The sequence below is a fragment of the Dreissena polymorpha genome, chromosome 4, assembly GCF_020536995.1.
Source record: "Dreissena polymorpha isolate Duluth1 chromosome 4, UMN_Dpol_1.0, whole genome shotgun sequence".
Lineage (NCBI taxonomy): Eukaryota > Metazoa > Mollusca > Bivalvia > Myida > Dreissenidae > Dreissena > Dreissena polymorpha.
In genome coordinates this window covers 83,466,185-83,494,182 of record NC_068358.1, presented here as the reverse complement: position 1 = coordinate 83,494,182, position 27,998 = coordinate 83,466,185, and the positions used below count along the sequence as shown (strand labels likewise).

At 37.3% G+C, this 27,998-nt stretch overlaps 1 protein-coding gene across 2 annotated transcripts; it reads left to right on the top strand.

Annotated features, from left to right (window-relative positions):
- The first annotated feature begins 4 nt into the window (after positions 1-4).
- On the top strand, positions 5-27,333 carry LOC127877612 (mucin-4-like). Of its 2 annotated transcripts, none has more exons than XM_052423656.1 (18): positions 5-159; positions 4,758-4,863; positions 6,406-6,491; positions 6,694-9,010; positions 9,454-9,573; positions 10,341-10,411; positions 11,606-11,782; positions 12,391-12,564; positions 13,550-13,696; positions 15,480-15,638; positions 15,908-15,997; positions 17,046-17,127; positions 17,785-17,858; positions 18,478-18,615; positions 19,693-19,833; positions 20,604-20,749; positions 23,270-23,429; positions 26,613-27,333. In XM_052423656.1, the coding sequence occupies exons 2-18, from the start codon at positions 4,833-4,835 to the stop codon at positions 26,694-26,696; spliced, it is 4,197 nt and encodes a 1,398-aa protein (XP_052279616.1). In that variant the 5' UTR covers positions 5-159; positions 4,758-4,832; the 3' UTR covers positions 26,697-27,333. The 2 variants fall into 2 exon arrangements, with proteins under 2 accessions (XP_052279616.1, XP_052279615.1); XM_052423655.1 differs by having other exon boundaries at positions 13,550-13,699.
- Positions 27,334-27,998: the final 665 nt, after the last annotated feature.

Here is a 27,998-nt window from a genome sequence, read left to right as displayed (position 1 = left end):
CCACTGATAACTGTTATCAGATTCATTATACCAAATTGCCTCTCCGATAACTGATTGTAACAGTCACAGTTATCTGCAATTGGACAAAGTACACACAACACGGACCACGTGACTGTGGTAATGAAACACTTGAGAAAACGTACGGATTTACTTTCCTATGTAAGTTGACTTTAAATATTTGTTATTAAACATAACAAGATAGTTTCTTGATTGAATGACTAGGTTTTAAACCCATTTAAATGAGATATTTGATTAAATGTATGTATTGTGCATCGGTATAACTATTTTTTAAATATAAATGTTATCTCTTGATCACAATTTAACATTTTCATACATGTTATCACCTTTTAAATTAAGATCAAAATTTTAACGATTTCATGCTTAAAACATAAGATTTAGAAACGTATAACGCATTACTGAGCTTTATTTAAAATTTTGTTACCACTTATGAATGGTTTTATTGATGATTTATTTTTTCAATGATATCGTTACGAGGCACCAGCCGTCCGAAGTCACGGTTCCGTTGATTTTCTTGTTAATATTCCTTACAATGTAATAAAACCATAACACAGTTATTTGGGGAAAAGATCTATCAAAAGTGATTGACCATGCAACAATTAAGCAAAATTAATGGCTCCAAATTTTAAAACAATTTCCTAACTAAAATTCGTCAAAACATAGCCAGGGTATTCGCCTCCCTCGAGAAAATTTGGTTTATGTCGATATGAATTTGTTGACGAGAAATGTACGATGATAGGTGCAAAAAAAAACACTACAAATGTATGAGCCTTGTGTTTTAACAACGAATTTAAAAAACATATGGTTGTGTACGGGTAAATGTGAAATACCATGCTATTGGCCAATGCTTTGAATGTGTATTTCAGTGTATAACAATTAAATAATTAAAAGAACATGTTAAACTAAATATCAACTTATAGCAGTTTTTCTACATTTGTATACATAATAAGTAATATTTATGTAGTCAAATATCAACGGTAGCGTGATACAAAGCAGTAGTATATATATATATATATATATATATATATATATATATATATATATATATATATATATATATATATATATATATATATATATATATCAGAGATTCAAACCAAGCCGATTGTATAACCCGTTTAAAAGACAAATGTTATGCGGAACATATATTACTTAACAACACATGAAGCCGTCACTTTGCTAGTTTTGAACTTATGTTAGTTACTGGTGTTCAAGACGTTTTGCTGGGGAAACGACCTCGCTATCTAACTCGGCAGCTAATTAATTGGTTAATGGTAAGTGCGCACTTCAGACGAGGGATCGCCGCTTCTGGAGTAAGTGGCAAATCAGCTTTAAAATCGGTATTTAACCCATTTATGCGTAGTGGACTCTCCCATCCTTGTGAATTGGATCAATCTATTTTCAAAATTAGGGATGTTTAGTATATTTATTTGTATATTTAGAATATTTCTTACAAAAATTCCTTTAAGCAAACAGCGTAGACCCTGATGAAACGCCGCATTATGCGGCGTCTCATCTGGGTCTAGGCTGTTTGCCAAGGCCTTTTTTCTAGACGCTTTAGCATAAATGGGTTAACTTCGAACCAGCACTGGCATCGACATTCAAAGGCAAACCGCAAAAATCAACGAAATAATGTTGAACTTCGAGCCAGCAATGGCATCTCCTTTCAATAAAGTACCGCGAATATGGAGAAATATTGAATTTTGAGCTTGAACTGACATCCACATTAATAGGTAAAAAGCGAATATTGAGCCGGTGTAAACAGCGAGGTAAAATCGACATTTGAACAAGAACTGCCGATATTGAGCTCGGTTAATTTTAGAGCTAGCACAAGCATGGGCATTCAAAGGTGAACGTCGAATATCGAGTTGGTGCGAACATCGAGCTAGCTATGAGACCGACATTCAAACATTTCAAAATGCACACTGGCTCGAAATTCGCGTTACATTGAAGAATTTCGATCTCAGAGTAAGCACGATATTCGCACCAATTCGATATTTGAATTTCGATCCTCGCTTTCCGATTTCTTAGCTGACTTCACGTACCTATTTCTTTTTTGTACGTGAATTACCGAAGAAATGTCTATAAAAGTATATTATGCATACACATTATTATACCAAAGGTACCTGATTGAATCCAAATTTTATATGCGAATATATTGTTAATTAACTTGTTTATTTAGTAAAACATGAAAGGAAAACACACAATTTAGCAAGTAAAATCATTGCAACTACAAGTATTTAATGGCCTATGAAATTTGTATTGGATTGTAAACGTTTATATCATTTAGTTATTGTGAGTTTCAGATACTTGAAGTGGGTGAATATGCAAGCTATATTGGGATTGATATATAAAACATAAACAAAAACATTTTCGTAGTACTTCGGAAAGTGAAACTTAAATGGGAATGTGTAAAAATGGTACAACGTGTAAACTTGTGAATGACGAAGAAGGTTGCATTCATTAACCGATTAAACGAACATAGAAATATCTCATATTCATGATAACCTTTCCTTTAAATACACAGCCAAGTACATAATCATTATCAAGATGACATCGTCATTGTACCAGACTGTGTGGGGCACTATCTATTTATTGGATTGTCAATGTAAATATTATGATTTACCGAAACAGTATTTGTATGATAATTGACGTATTCAATAATACAATAATATTAAAGCACCGAAGGCACCACAGTTGTTCGCTCTTGAACGTCTTTAGTATTACCTACAGCCACAGGACATGAAGTTCGAGTATTACCTACAGTCACAGGACATGCAGTTCGAGTGTTACCTACAGTCACAGGACATGAAGTTCGAGTATTACCTATAGTCACAGGACATGAAGTTCGAGTATTACCTACAGTCACAGGACATGAAGTTCGAGTGTTACCTACAGTCACAGGACATGAAGTTCGAGTATTACCTACAGTCACAGGACATGAAGTTCGAGTATTACCTACAGTCACAGGACATGCAGTTCGAGTGTTACCTACAGTCACAGGACATGAAGTTCGAGTATTACCTATAGTCACAGGACATGAAGTTCGAGTATTACCTACAGTCACAGGACATGAAGTTCGAGTGTTACCTACAGTCACAGGACATGAAGTTCGAGTATTACCTACAGTCACAGGACATGAAGTTCGAGTATTACCTACAGTCACAGGACATGCAGTTCGAGTGTTACCTACAGTCACAGGACATGAAGTTCGAGTATTACCTATAGTCACAGGACATGAAGTTCGAGTATTACCTACAGTCACAGGACATGAAGTTTGAGTGTTACCTACAGTCACAGGACATGAAGTTCGAGTATTACCTACAGTCACAGGACATGAAGTTCGAGTATTACCTACAGTCACAGGACATGAAGTTCGAGTGTTACCTACAGTCACAGGACATGAAGTTCGAGTATTACCTACAGTCACAGGACATGAAGTTCGAGTATTACCTATAGTCACAGGACATGAAGTTCGAGTGTTACCTACAGTCACAGGACATGAAGTTCGAGTATTACCTACAGTCACAGGACATGAAGTTCGAGTGTTTAACGTAGGCCAATCAAACGGCAATGAAAAAAGCAAACAGCTATGTAATTTACTTTAAATTTAATTTAAAACTCCTTTAAAGTGTGTGTGTAATTCAGAAGTTTATTTAAAGGTCATCACTCAGTCTTCACGGCTACATTATGTGCAGACTTGCCCCCGTGACCTTTCAGGGAAAAATATTTAATTTTGGGCCAAAGTAGGTCAATGTTACCTCGACTGCCCGGGTATTTGCCAGCGACATAATTTTGATCGAAATAGACGAGTGCACGGTGGCCAATGAGACCTTAATGTGCATTGGTTGACAATTTAAAGACAATTAATGTCTGGTTGCCCTTAAAAGGACAAGGTTACTCCGCCAAGGGAGTGCGGACAATTAATAAAAGAACTCCTTCCCGCTCCTCGCGCGCTGCGCCGCTTTTATAGCCTCTCTATATGTCACAAGCCGTCGACCCGAACCCCAGAACGGTTTCCCCAGCACGTTGCGCGTACTGAGTACCGCCGAGTTTGGACAAGTGACCGAGTACCGAGTCAAATGCGAAGTATTATTTAAACATATATCACACGCAATAATATCGAATATGATCAAATCAAACAGTTGTGTTTTTTTTCTGTTGAGTTTTAGCGAATATGGATAAATTGTTTCCAATTGTCACGAATTTTCCCAATGGACTGCGTTTTACCAATCATTATGAAACAATAATGGAATTATATGCGTATAAAAATAAAACATTTTTCTTTCAATATTTTTTTTTGCTTTACACAATGAAATAATGGTTTCATTGATCACTTAGTAAAATAGTATTGGATTTTCCGTTTTTCTCAGGTAGAACTGATAAATAATCGGCTTTATTAAGGTTGGTTGCTAATAGCTTCATCTGCGCACGTGTATGTGTGTATTTGGGGCATGGGTTAGGCAAGAGATAGCGTTGGGGTTTGGATTAAAGATTATGCTGCTAGTGATTTTTAATAAGGGAATGTTGGCGCCAGCCTTACGTGTTTTGATAATCACCAGATACTTCGCCAGGCAATACTAAAAATCACTCCAGCAGATATAGGACTAAATGTGAAACAATTTAAGTTGGACAATTAAACAACCTGTAAATTGTGTATGAGTGTATTGTGATAGATCATTGACGATTGAAACAGGACATCGACTCTACCTTCTTTAATCAATGTTTTGATTAAACAGTTTGCTAGACGTCCAAAAGGCTAAATTCATGCCCGTTCTGAGATCTGAACATAACCGAAAAAGGAACTGCTAACAATGTTGAAGACATGCTTATACGTTTACATAGGTAAGTTTGAACTGCAGCTTGTCTTTTCTTCCATTTGAAAACCTTAGAGTATATTGTCTATAAGAGCCATGTCATGCGAAAATGGATCATATGTCATATGCAAGCTGGAAGCAATTGGCATTAGCCCCATTTTTGGATGACTCAATTCTTATTGATGCAATACAAATATGAAACTTAAATAGATGTAACAATGTCATTTTTTCTGTATGTTTTATAATAACGGCCACATTGAGTGTAAAACTTTCACATACTAAAACCAGGAGTAATTATGTCATTAAAAGTAGAACAACGAAGCGTCATATACATAGTGTACTAATTTATAAATAGAGTGTACATACATTTTATGTAAGTGGTTTCTAAAATAATTCAGTATAGTTTAGTTATTTACATTCAAAAATGACGCAACTCTCCTCTGTACTTTATGTAAAAAGTGATTGAGAAATACTTCCTGACTAAGTGTCGCTTGTTGGGGAAATTAATCTACGGTTAGGAATTCCGATGAACTTAATTATAACATGTGCGCAGAAATTATGTGTATGTCATCTTTGCTAGCTTGCGCGTTAAAACACGAATATTTTTTTACTAAACAATGTCTTGAAATTTTTGGAACTACTTTCACAACATAAAGCTCCGCCAATTGCTTATTGCACAATTATTCATACTTATTTTTATTCTTTATCTATCGAATACCAGTCACTGTTCGCGGTATAATTAAGCAATAATATTTATGAATAATAGTTTCTTGTCTAGTTACTGACGGTATAAGGAGGTATAGAAACGTAGGAATTCAATCACAAAGCATGAGTTATTTGATAACAAAAATATTTAATCTTGACCGTGGAATACTTGACAACAAATGATAAAAGAAAATAATAAAATGTTGCTTCTAATAGTTTAGTTTTCTTTGGATGTACATTTAAAACGTTTGCCTGCGAAATGTATTTTCTATACTTCTTTATACGACGCACATTTACCCGCGCTTAACACTGAGGTCATCTAACCATAACAAGAAAATATTACATTAAATTTCATCAAACATATTCATCGATATGGCGTGATATAAATCCATACTATGATAAATGAAAAATGCTATCGAACAAAACTAAACAAGTTTGACAACGTTTGCCATTTGTTTGTTTCATGTTTTGTTTAAATAAAATGATGTATAATCAGATTTATCACATATTATTATGTTTTTGTTTAATTACGCAGAACATGAAAGGTGATTTAGTAACAAATTGAAAGAACGCGTTTTAGCACGTACATTGCACTGTTCAATTTCCCGGTATTCTTCAGAACTATAGTCAAAACCTAAGGCTCCGTCCATATTTGATGCAGAATAACCCACACACTTGATTTTCTTCTTTGTCTTTAGAAAAAAAAGCAGCGCATCGTTTAAGAAATTACATCATTGGCACAAAGAGTATTTTTTTTTAATTGGCACACAATTACAATTTCGTTTATTTATTATTTGAAACGTATTAATGACTGTTATGGCTCTTATTTATTTGTTTTTTGTTTAGTATGTGAACGATATTTCAGTTTTGGTGTCCTGTTACAATTATGCACTGTCCAATGTCCTCCCTACAAGTGGACGACCGCTTAATCTACCACCTGATTTAATAGATGTAAGTGACTTAAAACATAACACGTAACATGTATACATAACAGTGTTAATTCTTTTAATGCCTTTAACATTTTACTTTTATGAGTTTATCTTAAAATTACAGCCACAGCCGTGATATAATGTTTAAACTTTTTAATACATAATGCTGGTACATGTTCGTGTTATTGCCTGTTCATTCATTACCGGTATTGCTATCTGTCCAGGCAGTAAGCCGACACGATCACGGTTCGTCGTCAGTCGAGACGGACCCCGGTTTTCCTGGTGTCAGATATGCCCCCAAGCTAGACACCCCTGACGTAAACCAAGGGAGTTACACAGACAACAGCGAACTTAGACACAATGACGCAGCGGAACTGCCTGAAATTGGTTCTGATAGGTACGATCGCGAACTATCAGCAGAAAACAGGACACTGAAAGGTAAGGATCATGGCCCGAGTCACAACAAGCGTGACATAGAAGCTGCGTCCTCATACGAAGACGGAAGTAGTTGGCAAGGGATTGATTTGTCATCTGAAACTCATACTAACGACACAAGCGATACTGGTATATTGTTCGACACAATGCATGGTAATGATGATCAACCTATTGAACAGCATGCTGGTGGTTTCCAATCTACAAACACTGTCCGAGAACCAGAGCATAGACCGTTCCTGCTTGACAGCAGCGTGGAAAAGGTCAGTCCTCAGCTGCCGACGTTAAGTACAAGAACAACACCGAGAATGAACGCACTGTTAGAACACGGCGTAGACCATATCAACGTAGATGAAAGTGGTTTACCTGGTTATATAGATAACCATCACATTGAAAATGAAGAACGCCATTCTAATGCCAATCTACAGGAACAAACAAATAAAATGTTGCAAACTACGGAAGAAAACACACCTGCTGTTCGTGAGAGCAGTAATGAATTAGGTCATATTGCCTACCTGTCAAATGGAGGACCAGAGTATGAAAGCAGTCATCAAACGCATAGTGAATTTGGGGATTCACACACGGGTGTTGATGTACCAATTGATAAAGGTGTCCATGTTACCCCTGGTTACATTGTAAATGCCAGTAACCAATGGACAACGTCAAACCTAACTAACAGACCATCAATAGAAATCAGAAATATAACTATAGAAAAGATCGCTATTTTACCAACTCCTGCATCGACAGAGAGCAATGGACGCGTTGAACCAACTGATGATCATAGAAACATTCCCGTGGTTGATCACGGACATGGCAATATTGCAATCATTGACGGTAACTCTGAGGAGCTGACCGGTCATGCGGCCGGACATGAAACGGAAGGGCACGAGGCGGGCACCCACGAGCACACGGGTGACGGACACTTGGTCCCAGGTGAAGGTCATATCGAGTCGCATACGACTATACCCGCACCAGGTGGTGTCGCAAAACCAGACAAGGAGGAGGGAAAAGAATGGGATATCAAACCCACTACAAGGTCGACTAATTATAATGCGTCGACTGAGGCATTAACATTGCGTGTCTTGGAGCCATCCAAAGAAAGTATTGAACCAACATTGTCCTATGAATCACATAACGATAGTTCATACCCTGCAAGACACATGCCATCATTTTATTCAGATTACGAGTACGACAGTGACTTTTATTTTATTACAGACTTTTTGAGCGGTGAAAGAAATACCGCGGTTGTGTCAGGTACCACTTCTGAAAACACATCTCCAATTCTAACAAGTACACATTCAACCATAACTTCGTCGTCTGTCACCAGTATGGTGAACCCCTCATCATCCCCTCGCGATACCGCATCAACAACAATTTCTGAAACAAATCATAAAGTTTTATTTTCAACTAAAACAAGTGAATCAACTGAGCAATCTCTTGATACGTTCCAATCGTCTGAAATGGTTCCATCGTTTTATAGCTCTGCTCGCACTGGCACCAATACTGAATTGTCCGAAAGAACCAGACACATACCAGAACAAACACAGTATCTTGAACCATCTTCATTTCGATATAACTTTGTTTCAAGCAGCACCAGTATACTACATTATACACAGACACCATCAACGGCCTTGACATCTGCATCATCGTCTTCGCGGTATTCAGGTGAATTAACGGATACTTTACCTTCCGACAGCGGAGTATTGACGATTTCAACGTCACCTCCTTCAATTGCAACCTCAGTCCCATTACAAGAACAGCGGACCATTATCGCAACACCCAGTCAGACGCTTTATGTAACACAGATGACAGATACACCAGACCAAAACTCTGAATCCCATAGGAATGTAACGAATTTTGTTACAATCCCATTTATTGCTAAAAACGAATCAACCCATCATTCTGAGGAGCCGGAACGAGAATTAATCCCTACAACTATGAGTTCAGTCAATCAAAATGCTACCACCAGACCCGGGGTAACTCAGCCTTTCCTCGGAAATACAACCACTACAACTACCATATTTACCATGGCGGTAAATACGTCTCGGCGAACTTTAAAGCCTTTTTCCAGGATATCATTGCCACCAATTCTTACCGAATTTACAAGACGTAAGTGTAAACTTATACTACTCCACATAATAAAAATACTCGACATAATAACGTGCGCGTAGATATATACTGAAGTATATCCTTTCTTAGTTGTTTTTTTTTCTAAGTTGAAGCCAAGTACAACATAGTTATGTTGTTTTCTACAAACAATAGCTTGATGGATATTCTTTTCGATACGTTTTACTTATATTTTTACTACTTCTTTTTTTCTGGCGTTTTTAATTCGAAAATAGTGTTGGTGTTGAAAAGGAGAAACTGTTTAAAAAAACACTCTTTTGCAATACTAACATTTAGTCCTGACTTGAAACGTTAAAGTCCAGTTTTTGTATCAAATTAATTTTGAATTCTATTTTATACCCGGTAGTGTATTTCTAACAAAACGTTCACTTATAAACGCCTCTATCAACTCCTTTCAAAGGACACATACTAGTACACGGTTTCAGTGACATCTGCTGCCAGTCTCCCAAACACAAGTGTTAGCTCCTTGGTGACCGGGAACCAGGTAGTCTCGAGCACCACCACACCAGTAGGCAGAACTACGAAGAAAACGGGAACCACTAAAGGTGCGTTTAAATTAGAAATAAAAAGATTGTAGTGGAATAAAATGCCCCAATCACCATTTTCTCCAAATAAATTTAAAAACCGCTTAACATGGTTTTGACACTATTTATTTTACAAATTTAAATTACTGTAATGTTCAAAATAACCATTGGCGTAGGTGGTGTCAAGGCAAATATTATCACCAAGTTTCATCAATTTTTTGTTTTCAAATCGTGTCCTTAAGAGTAATACCGATGAAAAAAACAACACCTGATAGCATTTTTTTCTTGGATTTGATCCGTGTGACCAAGTCTTCGACCACACTTGAACTTTCACCGCGGACTATAGTAACAAGCATTCCCTTATCGACACCAGATGTTGTGTTTGAAATTAACGATAAGTCTAAATACGGATAGAACCCGCCGCACCTATGATATGTTCATATCGAAATTACTTTAAACAATCGGTAATGAATTTCGCTTTGGTGAAGCAATATTTTTTGGTCGCTATGTTTTTGATTTCATTGTATTTTTACTTAATCTCTTTACCAATTAGGAAATTATAAATTCAGCGTTAATCAATTCATTTGACCCTAGCTCTGGGACAACCTGGCTTAATACATGCGCCTAAAGTGTCGTCCCAGAGTATACTCCGAGGTCAGGGCGCGACACTTTCCGCCTCAAGTGGACATTCGCTAGGAAAAGACTCCCTTCAAGAGAAAACTACCGAGGTTCATGTATATGTATTCAATAATTGAATACGTGAAGACAAATGTCCTATGTACTTGCAGACAAGGATGAACCTGACGTTGGAGGCAATGATGGACGTGTCACCGCGAGGCCTGCACACAAATCTACTCTGGTTAGCTTATGCGTATTTGTCATGTTTTGCTTACGAGTCTCATCCTCGTCGTTTGCATCATTTTCGTGTGATTGTCAGTAGGGTAATCGTTAGGATGCGCTAACTAGGGATGGGAAGACACACATGTTAACCATTAGTTTTCTCAATTCTTTTGTGTAAATATTGTGATCACCAAACCATTTACATTTGGTATTTAAGCAACGGTTAAAGTGATATTATGCGCATTTTTCACTTTTGAATTGAGCTGAAAAGAGTTACTTAAAATGTGGTAACTGACATATTATCTGCAACTCATCTTGCTACCAGTTGTTTATAAAAAAACAAACTATATTCGATATTTTACATGACTGTCCCAGTCCTCTAAGCCGAGCGAACCTGTCTTTTTATTAGGATCGGAGTAAGTGTTCGTGTGTCGTATGAATAGATATCGTTGCCGGAAATTAAAATGATCCGTTAAACAAAATTGTGTCTTTCTGTCGTATGAACGAATCTGCACTAAAACTAAATTTAGATTCACATCGTACATCGAATAATTTCTGTACGGTTGATATTCAAATGCATTTTTTTCTCTTTCCGGGATATTGTTTTAGTATGTTATTTTGCATTAACACATATAAGTGTATAAGTGGGTGAACAAATAAATATAAAAAACGGTTTCGATAGAAACCTATAAACATAACATATACTGTTTGATGCGCATTAATATCACTTTAAGAGACTACAGTTATTCGCACATTAATATTTTTTTTTTATGTCATGTATATTTGCCAACAAGTATATTATTTTCCGAACAGTCTTACATTAATGTTAGAGCAAGCAAAAAGAATAATAATGTGGATTTTCCGTGGAACTCGAAGTCGTGAACAGTGGAATCAAAATCCTACGCACTGCCTCTTGGCCATGCAAGCTTTTAACTGTTATATGTCATTTTATGAAAGTAACATACTTGTTATCCAAATTTGCGATGAAAAGCTTTACAAACACTGTATTGTTTTACCGATTTAAATTGATAGTTTCCATAAATGATCTGATTTGTTTTATGTTTGTTAGTCAACAGTTTGAATATAATGCATACATTCTTCATTTTTATCTGTGACATTGTTTTAAAAATGGACTTTTTTTTCCAGTTAACAAGTACCTTAAAAAAGGAACACATTCAGTGTTTAAAACTTGTGAACATCGGTTTTGTTTTAGGGACCGGATGTGTCACTTTCTCCGCCGGTGTTCATACAGATCTCTCTACGAATGAGCTGGGTACAGTTCTGCTCCGCCAAAACCAACTTCATCAGCACGCTGAGCGAGATACTGAGCGTGAAAAAGGACGTGTCGCTCACCATCGAACAGATTAAAATACCTAATCTACCTATGGAGGTACACACACAGTATATCTAGTAAACGCGACGTATTGTGTCACTGACACTGCAGATCCGACAAGGCTTAAACAAACGAATTTTACGAAATTGAGCTTATCTTTGTGTTTCCAAAATGTGTGCTTTATGGATTGCAATTGATTTAGAATATATTGCCCATTTTTACTGGGCTTTAGTCCGATCAGTTGACAAAATAAAGTATATATTCACCAAATTACAATCGTATATTCCTGTAGGCGACACCTGTTTAATGACATGTGCGGATTTCCTACCATTCCTAGAGGTGTATTATCCGTATTGTTACAAATTGTTTGTACTTGTGATTTTAATTATACAAGAAGTAAACATTCAGCTGCACTAGCAAGAGAGAAACCGTATTCTGTATATATTGACGTTTCAGTGTATCTACTCTGATTTCAATGTCCTCAGTGTATGTACTATTTTGTCAGTGCATATACACTAATTTAAATGTCTGTACTCTGGTTTCAGTGCCTGTAATCTTATTTTAGTTCATGTACTCTTATTTCAGTGCGTGTACTATTATTTCAGTTCCTGTACTCTTATTTTAGTGTCTGTACTCTTATTTCAGTTTTTGTACTCTGATTTTAGTACTGTCCTACCGACCTGAACCCTCTGTTGCTGGACAGCGATGCGCCAGGTGAGATCACAGTGGAGATGTACATCGTGGACAGGGCGGGCAAGGTGGACATCACCCTCACTGTGGACGCCTCCAGCGTGTTAGAGAAGGGCTTCAGGGACTCCACGTCCATCTTCAAGGACAAGGTAAGCTCTTGCAGTAGCAGCTAGTAAAATTTTATTATACATGTAGCTGGTTTAATTTCATTTAACTCATATGAGAAGAAAGATTTTGGATGTTGTGGACACTTTTTTAAATTAGAATCACTTCCGTCCATCTAAAACTGTTTTTAAGCACTAAGTTAGTTATCTACTGTTTATGAGAGTTTTCAGCGACTGTTAATGTATTATTGCATAAACTCTATCTATAATGCCCTCTGGTGGGGTGCAGAAACTTGGCAAAATGAGGGCTTGAACGGAAGAAATCGTGCATTAACAAGGCGATTCACGTGCCGTTCAAGCCCTGTTATGTGTTTTTCATATCCATAATCTGGTCCACACGCAGTTACTTCCCTTCTCCAGCCTTCGGCGACTTTCCAAGCATAAATGGGGAACTGAATAAGCACCAGTTTCCTCATTCTTGCAGGGATAATGGCAATGCCTATTTCAATCCACTTTTCAACTTATACCATCTGCACTCTCTTGACAACAGCTTTATTGTATTGTCAACGTCAATGAAATTAAGGTTATTTACTCAACACTTTCAAAAGACTACGCTGTAAATTAAAGTGATTTTGTACCTTCAACGATCCTGCTGTAAATTCCAAAATAATTCCTCATTTCTTAATTTGCGCGGCTACATTTCAACTTTGCATTTATCCACTGTTTAAACACATTTTAAATCGTAAACTGCCTATCCGAAGGTAAAGCCTCGTCATTTCGGATGATGACCGAGTGAAGCATATGTAAAACACAACCTTGAACTGCATTGAAATAATCGAATTATTTTGTCAATGTCGAATGAACAAAACCACATTTTCTCGGACATGATCATCTGCGGGCGCTCTCAAAATCCGTTCCTGCCCGAGTGCGCACTCGAAAACGTGTATTATCCCTATAATGTTACACTTCGGTAAAGTGCAAATACCACCTGCGTTAGCTAGATTTCACCAGTTGACCATATGTGTTTCAGATTGTGACAGTGACCCTGCAGCGCCTGCACACGAGCCCACCTGACCCCGTGGTCAACACGAGTCAGAAAGCGCACAGCGGCGTTACCATGGTGATCATCATAGCGTCCGTGGGCGGCGTGTGTTGCGTTATGCTGGTCGTCCTGCAGGTAGTAAGTACGATACGCACAATGAATAAGATACGAACAACTATTTCAGTTACTCCAGAATGCTTTCTTACATATAACTAACGACACACAAGTTTTGTTGAAAGTGCTTCTGGTCAGCCCATGGTGGTTCTTGGAAACGGGTTCAACATGTTGCCACGATGCTTTAAGTTGTATTTTGCAGCTATTGTTTGATGTAATACAACAAACTGAAGTGTTTTTATTCACAGTGACCGTTGTCAGCTAATATAAATGTGTCAAAATAGTAATTTATTAAGTGTCATCGCCAAACAGTCGCTACCCCCGCCCCCCCCTGCCAGTGTAGTTGTTATATGGTGTAAAGTACAGAAGTATAATATCGTATTTTCTGACACAACTAAGTAACAAAATTTATGTAATGCCTCAAAGGAGTTACAGACATAAAGCATATCACTTGTCCATCCGTCCATACGTTCTCACATTTGTACGTTCCAAAGCATGTGTTAACATATTTTCTTTAACTACCGGGTACGTAAAAACTTAAACTTTCACCGTTCAATGACCATGAAGAGTAAAGAAAGTAGTTTTGAATGTGACTAGTTTTGGCAGAGTTATAGTCTATTGTATATTCCTCCACAATACAATTCAACTCCCCGTTAACCGCTTGGCAGATTTTGCTCAATCTTTCAAATCTGACTTTCCTTCATACTTAAAGCTGCGAACACTTTTGGCTGAACTATGCCACTTTGTTGCTGTTATTTTTGTCCATTGTAGGTTATATACACGTAGTATCCAAACATATATCGTGGGACGTCAGTATCTGTGATACGTGTTAAGTTTAAATTAATGTTGAAGAATCATATGAACCACAAAAAATGTAACATTTCAAACACTGCAATCTATCTTGATATACTCAGTAATTAATTGTATGTAGGCACAGAACAAACAATCGTTGTCAATCTTCCCCGTGTATAATGCTTCTTAGCAATGCCCAGGTCCTAAGCGTAGCTTTAGTAAATACAGTTCGCATTCATATCATGATACATATTTTTATCAAATCGTATTAAAATCGACTTGATTTTATTCGAATTAATCGTTGTTAATTTTCCAATAGACAGCTCTTTACCGTTCTTGGCCCAGTATCATGAAATTGTCAATATGCTCACTCAACTGTCAATCTTTTCGATGTTTTAAGTTTTTAGTCTGACTCAACCCTAAATTTGTACAAAAATATGTGACAATTCTTAACACTGGGATTTAAGAATTTCTTGAGCTAACCGACATTTTCAATAGTCGGCTGAGTGGAATCTTTAATCTCATATCTTGAGTTGGGCTAAATAATAATGAAAATCGATTGCCGGTATGCTGGGCCATATGTGACTGTTCAACCGCTCGATCCAACTTCGTCGCTCGTACGTTCATATGAATTTGAATTCCAAAAAGGGTACTACCGGTACTCGACCGATAAACATCGATACACATCGTTAAATCGTACTTTATTTTAGCCGTTCCTCGATAAAACCTGCTTTTATACCAAGAAATATTTTGACATGTATTATATTAGTAATCATATTATTTTTATTTTCTCGCGATAGCAAGTTGATTTATTTTTCGAAATCTTGGCACGAACCTTTGTTTATTGTGCTATCACAAAAAATTGTCTTCGAAGCATTTTCAAATTGTCGCCACCAATGTCGCGGTCAGCTCAGCAGCAAGGTCACGCAGGGTTTCGTGTTGTCATGTTGCTCCTGAATTGACTCCGCACATGGCAATAAAACTGTTTTGTCGACAGCTAAAATACGTTTAGGTGCTACTGCATCGGCGTGTAAAGGCGAAGAAGGCTCGGTTCTTTGTGAGTCAGCAGCCCTCGATCCACAGCCTGGACCACGTGGCGCTGGGGGCTATCCCTAAGTCGCGACCCGGAAGTGGCTACTGGAACCCGGCACTGGCCGACACGGCCGAGCTGGTAAATGTACAAAATTTGATATAATATAAATGTAATATATTATGTTATGGAGCGGATATTTGATATTTAACAAAATGGTGTTACATGTAAACATTGATCCGTGATTATTGATTGATATTTATTAACCTTTTTAGCATACAAACTCCGTATCAATTTTGCTCAGCCAACAATAACAAGTCATGGTACATTTATACAATATGATACAATTATTGACTCTTTACACCACCAAAATTTGGTCGTCTTCTCATTGTATAGTAAACATGTTGCAGCCGGAGATAGCAGAGTATTCACACACGATGTCATACTCGGCCCTGGCCAATTTCTGTATGGATGAGGCTGCGGTGCAGGCCGAGTTTCAGGTACCTTCGGTAGTTTCGATACAATCGCACTGCGGAAACTTCAAACACGTATAGTTACTGCAATAATTGAATCTACCCACTGAACATTGGAAGAACATTGATTACTTAATACCATCAGCTTTACCCATGATGCCCTGTATCAAATAAGTAAGATGGCCCACATTTCGTTTAAATACACGAATAGTCTTACCTCAGACATTTCGGGGAACATATTCTTAAATATGCGCATGTAGTATTATACGGATCATCTCTTGCATCATTTGCCTGATTAGAAGGCCGCAATAATAAATACCTTATACTTGTTAAAGAGGCCAATTTAATAATAAGCTGCTATGATATTTAAAAAATAATCACGCAAATGACAACTGTTTTGCAAATAAAATGCATTGATTGGTTGTTAAATCAATGTATTACTGTGTTAGCTTTTATAATACTTAGCGGGTAACATATGTATTTGTTTTAATGAAAAGTCACAAAATAATTAAACATATGCGTGTTTATATGTTTCCGATATAATGCCTTAAATGCATATTTGAACGTTTTGAATAGAACGCTTATTTGAACGTTTTGCATTGAATGCTTATTTGAACGTTTTGAATTGAATGCTAATTTGAACGACGTTTTGTATTGAATGCTTATTTGAACGTTTTGCATTGAATGCTTATTTGAACGTTTTGCATTGAATGCTTATAAATTTGAACGACGTTTTGTATTGAATGCTTATTTGAACGTTTTGCATTGAATGCTTATTTGAACGTTTTGCATTGAATGCTTATAAATTTAAATGTTTTGCATTGAATGCTTATTTGAACGTTTTGCATTGAATGCTTATTTGAACGTTTTGTATTGAATGATTATTTGAACGTTTTGCATTGAATGCTTATTTGAACGCTTTGTATTGAATGCTTATTTGAACGTTTTGCATTAAATGCTTATTTGAACGTTTTGCATTGAATGCTTATTTGAACGTTTTGCATTGAATACTTATTTGAACGTTTTGCATTGAATGCTTATTTGAACGTATACGCGTCTTATCATGTGTTTGCAGACGATCCCCGAGTGCACGGTGGACTCGAGCAGTGTACCGGTCGGGGTGGAAGACAAGAACCGCTTTGCTAACGTTCTCCCACGTAAGTGAACTCAAAACAAAGAACACACGAATGAGGCTAAAGTGCACAGGCAATATCAATGTGTCTTAAACATCGAACACACAACTCTAAATAACACATTTCTTTACCAAATTAACGTCGCTATATGCGTGCTGCATCTGCAGTAGAAATCTAATTTCCGTATCATTTTAAGTGAGCCTGTAAACAACGATGCATAAAGAACAAGTTGGGCCGTGCTCTGTGAAAAAGGGGTTTAATGCACGTGCGTAAAGAGCAGTCCCAGATTAGTATGTTAAGTCCTCACAGGCTAATCAGGGACGACACTTTCCGCTTTTATGATATTTTATTGTTTCAAAAAAGTCTCTTTTTAGCAAAAATCAAGTTTAGGCGGAAATTGTAGTCCCTGATTAACCTGTGCGGACTGCACATGCTAATCTGGGACGACACTTTTCGCACATGCTTTAAACCCTTTTTCACAGAGCACGACTAATTTGTAATTTATACATGAATTGTTGGGAGCTGGCTCTTAGTTAAACCATTGGCTCTGGAAGGCAGTCGCTCTGTTGCCTAAGATATCAGAAAACCATATGTGAACTAATCGCATTTTTTTTAAATATAACATATTGAGTGACTTCGCGTCATCATCGTTTGTTATCGGATGTGCTGATGCTGTTACAGATAAACACAGTAGGGTGAAACTGCAGACGGATGATGTCAACACCTCCGACTACATTAATGCCAACTATGTCAACGTGAGTAATACCAACAAATAAAATACACCAACCGGATCGAATCCTATGTACTTACACGTGCTTGGATACTTACCAATCACATGTCATTAAAACAACTAACTGATATATACTGCGCGCAAAGTACCCCTGTCGTTAAACTTTGACATCACTCTCGATACGTATATTGGCAAATAAAATACACTCAGAATTTATTCAAAAATTAATACTTTGGATATTTGTATGTCAAAATTCTGACATATCAATCATAATGCAAATATGGAATGCCATCGTTGGTTATAAAAAGCTCATAGGAAACATTTACAATTCAATGTCATAGTAGTGAAAATGTCAGATCGAGTTTCGATGTAAAATTCAATGACACATTTTTACAAAAAGATAATTTAAGCATTAGTAACAAGTTGCACTCCTTTCATAAACAAACATTGCCTGGTTGCGCCCGTTGGTATTACTTTAAAAGTAAACTCACTTCGGATGAAAAATAATGTGTGCATATCGAAATATTACAATTAAAGGACATACATTATGAATTATAGAAATTTAAAACTTAACGGAAGTAAACTTACAGCGAGGATTTTCAGTCTGATTAATAGCCCAGACCATGTTCCTGTATCGTTGCTAGGGCTACATGGGGGAGCGCAAGGTGTACATAGCGACCCAATCACCGCTCGTGAACACCGTGAACGATTTCTGGCGGATGGTGTGGCAGGAGCAGTCACGTGTCGTCCTCACCCTCAACCCGCTTGGAGCAAACGGAAAGGTAGGGTCGTCTTCACACCCTTACCCCCTCAGGGAAAACGTACAGATAGGATCGGCGAAACCCTCATTCCGTTTGAGACAGAGTTAAGGTTGTGCCGCCCGCACCATAAGTCCCATCGGAGGAAATGAAACGGTAGGGTCGTCCTCATCAGTCATTCCCCCCAGGAGAAAACGTAAAGGTCCTTTCCCGTAACCCCCTCGGAGCAAATAGAAAAGGATGATCGTCCTTATACTAAATCTCTTTGACACAAAGCACAAGTAAAGTCCTCCTAACCATCAGCCCGCCTCGGAGCAAACGGAAAGTTATGGTCGTCCTCGTCCGCAATCAAATCGTGATGAAAGGGAAAGGTAGCGTCGTCCTTGACTTCTTGGAGCAAGCGACATGGTAGGAACGTATTCGTCCTCGATCCCATATGACCAAATAAACAGGTAGGGTCTTCTTCAACCGCTTATCCAGTTCATTAAAACGGAAAGGTATGATCGTCCTCATCTTCAACCCCAACGTAGCAAAGGGATAGGTATGGTCACCCTCACCCACAACCCCTCGGACTAAAAGGGACAGAGAAGGTTGCAATAGAGCCATGTCGTTAAAACTCAGCGATTTCATAAATGCAACTGTTATACGTGGAAGCCGTTAAACAATATACTATTATACGTGGAAGCCGTTTAACAATATACTATTATTTATTAACTCAAGTGTTTGTTTTTTCAATATTTATATGGTATATAATTTGTTTGCATGTTATCATTTGTTCGGAATGGGCAATAACATTCTGCAAACAAGAATCATAATCGTTTTTTTTACATGTCTTAAATATATGAATGTGCTTTTTGTGTTGTTTGTGAGAGTCAATTAACATCTATGCTTTTAAAGAGGATACAGTTAATCACGCAGATCGTCAAACAAACATTTTACTCATTTTTCTAACGCAAACTCGCTTCATCATTAAAGACATCGTGATTGTACGATACTATTATGTCCATCATGTAAAACGGTGTTGCGATGTTCTGCGTTAAACTCTGTGAAATGACTAAACACAAACTATATTAATGTAAAATGTTTTGTATGTACTGCTAGCCAAAACAGAGCACGTGCTATTGGCCGGACAGCTTGAACACTGACCAACGGCGAGAGTTCAGTGACCTCATCGTGACATTAAAAAAGAGGGACGAGCAGCGTGACTATGTGGACTGTACACTAGAAATACTGGATATTGAGGTACGTTTGGCCGGGCATAACCCATGAGTCAGTCCTGTGGGCACCAGAGTAAGGTTAAACTTCAAGGTCAAAAGTTTCAGCTTCTTTTTCCGTGTCCGCTCAAAACTCTTATACCTTTTGAAGGATTGTCACAAAACTTACTTCAACTGGTATAGGCATTGAAACAATGTGCAACAGGAATGATTCAGTCATGCCGGCTCCAGGTCAAACCATACTTTAAGATTAAACAATTTAACTTCTCTTTTCGTGACCGTTCTATATCTTTTATACAAAAAATGTCATAAAAGTTGGCAATAATGTTTATGTCATCGAGGCAATATGTAAAACGCACGAGTCAGTCACGACAGCTCAAGGTCATGGTCATAATTCAAGGTCAAAATTTTGAGCCTTTGTTTTCGTGTACGATCCATATTCTTTATACTTATTGAATGTTTTTTCTCGAAACTTGACTTAAATTCATTGAGACGATGTACAAAAGGCATAGGTCAGTCAATGTCACACGTGAAGGTCAGCAGTTTAGCCTTCATTTTTTAATATTGCTGGCTCAAAATAAAGGTCACAACTTCTAGGTAAAAAAAATCTCGGCGGGGGATAAAACTTGGACTGCATTCATTAACCAGTGAAAAGTCTCCGCATCTAGAAAGTAATACTAATTTGTATTTTATTTAGTAATTATATATAGTGTATGCCCAATAAGACATTATATATTGTGCGACTGATCAACGTTTTATGGCATTTGCTAATGTTTGAATTTTGGTTCCGTTTTCCAGCGCAATTTGAAGCGCCAGGTGCACCACTTTCAGCTTACCTGCTGGCCGGACACGCGGCCTCCGGAGCCGCTTTCCCTGGTCAAGTTCGTGCTGGACACGAGGCCGCATTATGAGAACAGCCGCAAACCGGTCATCATTAATTGCGGGTAAGGCGTCGGATTGTGTCTTTTAGGGGGTCTGGTTGTGCCTTGTAGGGGGTCGGGCTTGTTTTGCAGGCGGTCGGGTATGTCTTGCAGTGGGTCGGATATATCTTCAAAACTTATTGGCGTCGCTCTGGAGAGCGGCGACTAGTTTGTAATGCATTTTTTTCGCTTATGGGAGGAGAAGTTATTTTACGGATCAATGTATATATTTTTGTTTTAAGAATATCTTGCATAGTGGTGATTTTTTGTGTAAATTAGTGTAAATAAGTACTGCATTTGTGCCTATTACATTTATTACAACATTTATTGCCAATAATGCAAAGCTAATTGTTTTAATTAAGAACTGATCCACAACTGATCACAGGGGAAAAATCACAGGGACTGGGCAAATACGCGAAACTTTCTGGCTTTGTATAAAAACAAAACATAACCAAAATATAATTATTTTGTGGTTTTTCTAATTTGCTTATTTAGTGGAGAATCAATGTAGTATGATATTTGACGACCTATCGCGCAAGCAAGTTTATTGGAAGGCGTAGTGGTACGAAAACGTACAATGTATTAGTTTATTAATAGACATATAATAACGATCGCTATACACAACTTCACCAAATAGCAGTACATAAATGATGTCAGTTGGGAGAGCGTTAGACTGAAGTTGTTAACGCAACAGTCATCTAAAGGCCCCCGGTTCAATCCCGGGTTCCGGCACGAACGGAACAGTTCGGCGGCTGACAATTTTTTTCAGTCAGGTTAATAAATAAAATAAAGCTTTATTTTATGTAGACATTTTAAAATCCATTTTACTACAACTGGACATTTTTATTAAAATTAATGGATGCCGCGTGGTGACAACGTTAATTAAAATTTCTTACATCACTTAAATATCTTATAAAAAATGCACGTGTTTTTATATTAACAAATAAATGCAAACAACACATCTATTATCCATGTATTTTTATGGTTGTCTATCATAGGCACTAAGTACTATCCCTACCACATATAGAGCGCGAAGCGTGCCACGTATTATTGATTGTAACAATGAGTTGCGATAAAGGAAGTAGCCGCTTATCAAGGAGGAGCTGTGTCCCAGCAACCCGTTTCCCTAGAGTCAAGCACTCCTCGGAGTTTTTTTTTAAGAACCACATATAGAGCGCGAAGCGCGACACGTATTACTATCCAGGTGGTATGGGCCTTCTAGCATTATCCGACCATTACGTCCATAGTTATCTTCCTTAGAATTTGAGAAATTTTGAAATCGTTGTTCGAAGTCCAAAATTTTCATCCGATTGTTCCCAAACTTGCAAAGGTTTTTTTATCAATGAGGACCCAACCCAAACTCTAACTGAGCAATATCGGACCATAAGTCCAGAATTACGTCTCTTTGAATTTAAAAATAAAAGTGAAAAACTGCTTGGTTAGGTGATTATGTCAACATTTTTCATCAGATTCTTTCTAAACTTACAGTGTCTTCATATAAATGAGCATTTTTACCTCATTTAAAATGAGAAACATCGAGACAATAAGTCCAGATTTTTTTTCTATTAAATTTGACAAAATAAACAATTTCCACTTGTTTAAAAGATTTCACAACTTTCGTCTGAAGCTTTCCAAACTTGTTAAGTGTTTTTATATCAGTATTACTCGAACCCTATTGAAAATAATGAATATCGGAGCAATAAATCTATTATGATCTTTTACTGAATTTCAAAGTATTGTGAAATGCAGCTTCTTTATGCAATTTACAGTTTTCATTAAAAAAAATCAAACTTTTACAGTGTTTTCATACCAATGAGTACTCAACCCCTATCGTAAATGAGCAACGTAAGAATAAGTTCAGAATCATCTCCCCTTGAAGTTGAGAAAAATATGAAATTACGGTTACAAGATGAAGCAGATTTTTTTAAACCTACATAGTTCTGTTCCATTAATGAAAACTACACACGGATGCCAGTAAAAAAAGGAAACCAATGTAAATAAAATGAACTATGAAATATTTGGGGGTTACAACACAAAATCATAGATAATGGTTATTTGGGGGTTATAACACAACATCATAAATAATGGTTATTTGGGGGTTTTAACACAAAATTACAGATAATGGTTATACCAGTATCTTTTTTCTATTTTGTTTAAAATAATCGGCCAATATATTAATATTTACAGTAGAAAAAAATCGTTCCATGTAACTCCATTGAGTGCCTTTTACACTGAAATTCCCGACGCCCTTTGATGCGTTGCATCAATACTTATCTTGTATATCATATGTTACATGTTGCATTTTCTACACGATACACGTTGAAAGTTATCTTCAAATAAATATACCGCAGTCAACCACCGTGAAATTATTCATGCTTTATCAAAACTGACTAAACTGCGGTATATCTCATAATGTGCGTCGATTTATAGGATGCATGATTAAGTACAATAATAACTGGTAAAACCAAAAAACACGGTTGATCATTACTGTTTTAAACAATTAAGAAGTTCAACGGAAATTATATAATTTATTCCGTCTGCCAGCCCCGGCACGGGCCGCACGTGCACACTGATAGCCCTGGACACGTGCATGCGGATGTTCGAGGACCAGCGGCGCGTTGACGTGTTTGGCTGCGTGCACAGACTGCGGGGGGAGAGGGCAGGGGCCGTACAGACCAGGGAACAGTACCTCCTCCTCTACCAGGTACCGAACTGGAAACGGTTACTTCCCTTTGTTTGTTATGTTTAATCTAGTTTTGTTTTTTTACCAGAACATAATTTTCAATAGAGCAGGATAAACGTAATATAAACAAACATATAACAGATTTACGGAATGAAACATGCTAACTGATTGCATTTTTTCATAGAATTAAACATTATCGATATGAATAAATTGATTTACCAGTAGATATACACATTTTTGAGATGCATTAATACATAAGCCTATGCAGCTGCCGATGTGGCGCTCAGGCCCGGAAGTTTTGAAATTTAACCGATAATTTTACAGGGTGATTAGGTTTTATATGTTTTTCAACGTTTTTCGCATAATGTTAAAAAATCGGACGATGTAGTGCGATTCAGCGAAGATTAATTAATCCAAAAATGTACAGAAACATACAATCACAACCCATTTGGAATCGTGATGATCTTTTGAGTTGGGGCATGATATAATTTGTCAAAAGCAAATCGATATCTTTTGCCTGTGTGACGAGCACTTTTCCAGCCAATTAAATCGCTCATTTCATAAAACGATTGCGTCGAGAATGTACAGGTTAACGTATGCACAACAACATCGGCTTTTAGCCGATCTAATAGATGAATTTACATTTTTCTAAAATAGATGAGGTCAATTCTAAGGTGGTGGCGCTAAGAATAGGAGGTGGCACCAATGCACATTTATAGCTATTTTAAAGTGACATATTTTATGTAATGGTTTCTATTATGATTACAGGAGACTTACATTTTTTTGTAAGTTTGTAACTACTTCAGCATATTTGAGTCGCGCGCGTTTTTTAATTAGAAAAAACTAGTTTTCTCATAATGCCTTAATGGATTTAAACGTTCGTCTTTGTAAGATATTTTTTTTTAAATGTGTGATACAAAAAAGTTAAAGCAAAAATACCGAGCTATCTTCATTTTTGAAGTTGATGGTGGGAAAAACAACATATATAATCTTAATAAAGATTTCTTGAACTTGGTCTTTTAGTAGATTAAGCATTTGGATTAAGGGATTCAAATCATCGTTTCAAGAAGAAGTATTATCTTAAATCTATTTCGTAAATTAAACTGAATACACAAATTGTTGTCTTTGAACTATTTTGATAATGTAGTGAATTAAGTGGAATATGAAAAGGCGTTTGACAGCGTTGACCGAGAATTCCTCTGGAGACTTCTGAGACACTACGGAGTGCCAGGAAAGATTATCAACATAATCATGAAGTCTTATAAAGGAATAACCTGCAGCATCGTTCATGGCAGACAGCTCACGGATGCCATTGAAGTTAGAACCGGTGTGGGGCAAGGCTGCTTACTCTCACCCTTCCTGCTCCTGCTGGCCATAAACTGGGTAATGAAGCGGAATGGAATTAAGTGGACACTCTGGAAACAGTTGGAAGACCTCGACTTTGCCGATGATAACGCTCTTCTCTCTCACACCTAACAACAGATGCAAGAAAAGACAAACTTGATAGCGGACAACTCAACTAGACTCGGCCTCACCATCAACACAGGGAAGAGATTGGTGTTCATGACCAACGCATCCAACAACACACCCATCACAGTCCAATGTGAAGCGCTGGAGGAGGTGGACAGCTTCACCTATCTCGGCAGCATGTTGGACAACCAGGAAGGAACGGATGCAGATGTCAGAGCCCGCATCGGTAAAGCACAAGCAGCCTTCCCCAATCAGATGAAAAGCATCCGGAGATCCAGCGAAATTGGCATCACCACTAGGCTCTTTAATACCACTGTGAAGCCAATACGCCTCTTTGGAGCAGAGACCTGGAGAACCACTGTCACTACCATAAAATAAAGGTTCCCTTCGCAAGCCTGCATCCAATACGACAAGGCAATCTCTCACATGTAACCCCCAAGGTAAAAAGAAGAGAGGGCGGCCTCGAAACACCTGGTACCGTGACCTGGATGCAGATGCTACGCAGTTGGGCCAGACATGGGGGGGGGGGGCAGCTGGAGAGACTCTCCCAGAACCGAGAACCAGATGTCCCAGATGGTACCACAGGCGAAGATGAGATGAGTGAATTTAGTTATTGGTTTTATTGAGTATTACACATTTTTGGCATCACCACTAAGATTAGGCTCTTTAATACCACCGTGAAGCCAATACGCCTCTTTGGAGAATATATCGTACAATATATTGTATTCAGGTTGGTGACTTCTTCATTGAGTTGATTACTTACACCTTAAAAAAAATCATCTTATTTATTATAGAATGTGTTTATGTTTTTAGGGCTTTCGGTTATACGTTGAAAAAAATATAACAAATAACATTATCTATTAAATGTACGTCATGTGATGATGTCATTGTGATACGACTATTAATTGATGCATCGTGCATCGGCGCCACCTCCTATCATTAGCGCCATCTCCTTACCATTGGCTCCATCTCTTTTGGAAAAATGCAAAATTATCTAATACGTCGACAAAAAGCCAATATGTTTGTGCATGCAGCACCTATTATATGTTGTACGCAATCGTTTGATGTCGCTAGCGATTTAATTGGGTGGAAATTTTCTCGTCACACAAAAAAAACTCCTCAAAATCCTTTTTAAAACTCCACCATGCCACACTCATTAAGGTTCTCACGTTTTTAAATGTGTTGTGACTGTATGTTTCTGTACATTTTGGATGAATTAATCTTTGATGAATCGCACTACATTGCCCGATTTTTAAAAAAAGTGCGATATATGCTAAAAAAACAACATATAAAACCGTATCACCCTGAAAAATTATCCATGAAATTTCAAAACATGAGGACCTGGCGCCCGTGATGAACGGCCGTGGTTAACGAAAGATCTTAAATTCAACTATTTGTGAAAGGTATGAACATAAAATGTGTTTAAGGCCCTCTAATATATCTCAGGTTACCTCAATATTGTATGGGTTCGTATACTTTCCTTTAATTGAAACATTGTGAGATTCAACTAGCCGCGTGTTTTTTTCTAGTTAAGTGAATCCAACTGAATTATTGGATCTGACTATGGTCACGTGGAAACTCCTAACTTGAAGATTCATACATTTGTCTCAAAATTTCTACATGACCATGTTACTTTTGTAACAATAAATACCATGATTAACTCTACTGTTTATTACAAAGTAAGAACATAAATGCATTTTAAATCAGCCTGCTATAATTTTTCTGTCGTTGCAGGCATTGAACGAGTATGCGGTGATCTTGAACAGCCCATCGGTATCCACGCGTAGTTCCGTCATCACCCTACACGCCATGCTGTAAAAATATACCATGTGACACATAACACGTGACACATTCCACCATCACCTTACTGGCCTGGCTTCGTAGTGTGTATGCAGATTTTGATACTTTCCTTCGGCTGGCAGGCCAGTTTTGTGTCGAATTATATTTTTAATTAAACTAAGCGATAAAGCCAGTAAGGTTTAAAATCACACGAAGTGTAATTAAATTTCTCAAATTCCACCAAAGATTTTCGAGATAGACGATACCAGACGTTCTGTTTTATACATGTTTGTATTATTTCATCATAGTTTAGTTTATATTAAAAAAACAGTGTTTTGTTATCAGTTGCTTTGATTAAAATGTTTTATGTAAAGATCTTTATTATTTAAAATGACTTGCTTCAATAGCGCCAGGTCAATTTAACAATCATGCTTGTTATATGTTTATATAATTATGATTGCAGTTTGCATAATTTGCAATAGTGTTTTATTGCCGTGTAAGATTGCACGGCTGTAAACAGACCAAATTACGTTAAAACTATTGCAATCTCAAATGGAATATCAATTCTATGTGCAATATGATATAAAATGTTTTACAGTTTATTAGTAATGTTTCAATGTGTGCTCATGCTATTCTACACCGGTTTTTTTTTCATTTGAATAAACATTTGATTATTGTAATTGTTATTCTTGACGTTCCCTTTAATTTGAACAAAAGATAAGTGCCCCATATGTTCATTCAAGACTCCTCTTGAAATTCTAGTGTAGATTAGACACGGTGTTAAAAGAATCGGCGATCTCTCCGTTAAAAAACCACAACAAACAAACAAAAGCATCTCGTAAAACTATATCAAACATTGGTACAACACACTTCCCACATAGAGTAATAGAGGTACTTCATGCTTTTATTTGTTAACAATCTTCAATGTCATTGAATAAATCACACAAAATTACTTTTACGATACACCGTTGTATACAATTTGGACCGTTGTAACGTTCTCCACATTTATGACAAGGTACTTTTTATGCCCCCGGTAGAGTGGCATATAGCAGTGGAACTGTCAGTCCGTCTGTCTGTCTGTCAGTCTGTGCGTCCGTCCGAAAACTTTAACATTGGCCAAAACTTTTGCAATATTGAAGATAGCAACTTGATATTTGGCATGCATGTGTATCTCATGGAGCTGCACATTTTGAGTGGTGAAAGGTCTGTGTTATCCTTCAAGGTCAAAGGTCCAAAAACTGAATCAAAGGGAAGAAACAAGCTTTTAAGGGGCATAATTTCTTTTTTATATCATTTGGCAGGTGCAGATCATTTTCACAAGGGAAGTCATATTTTTTAAAG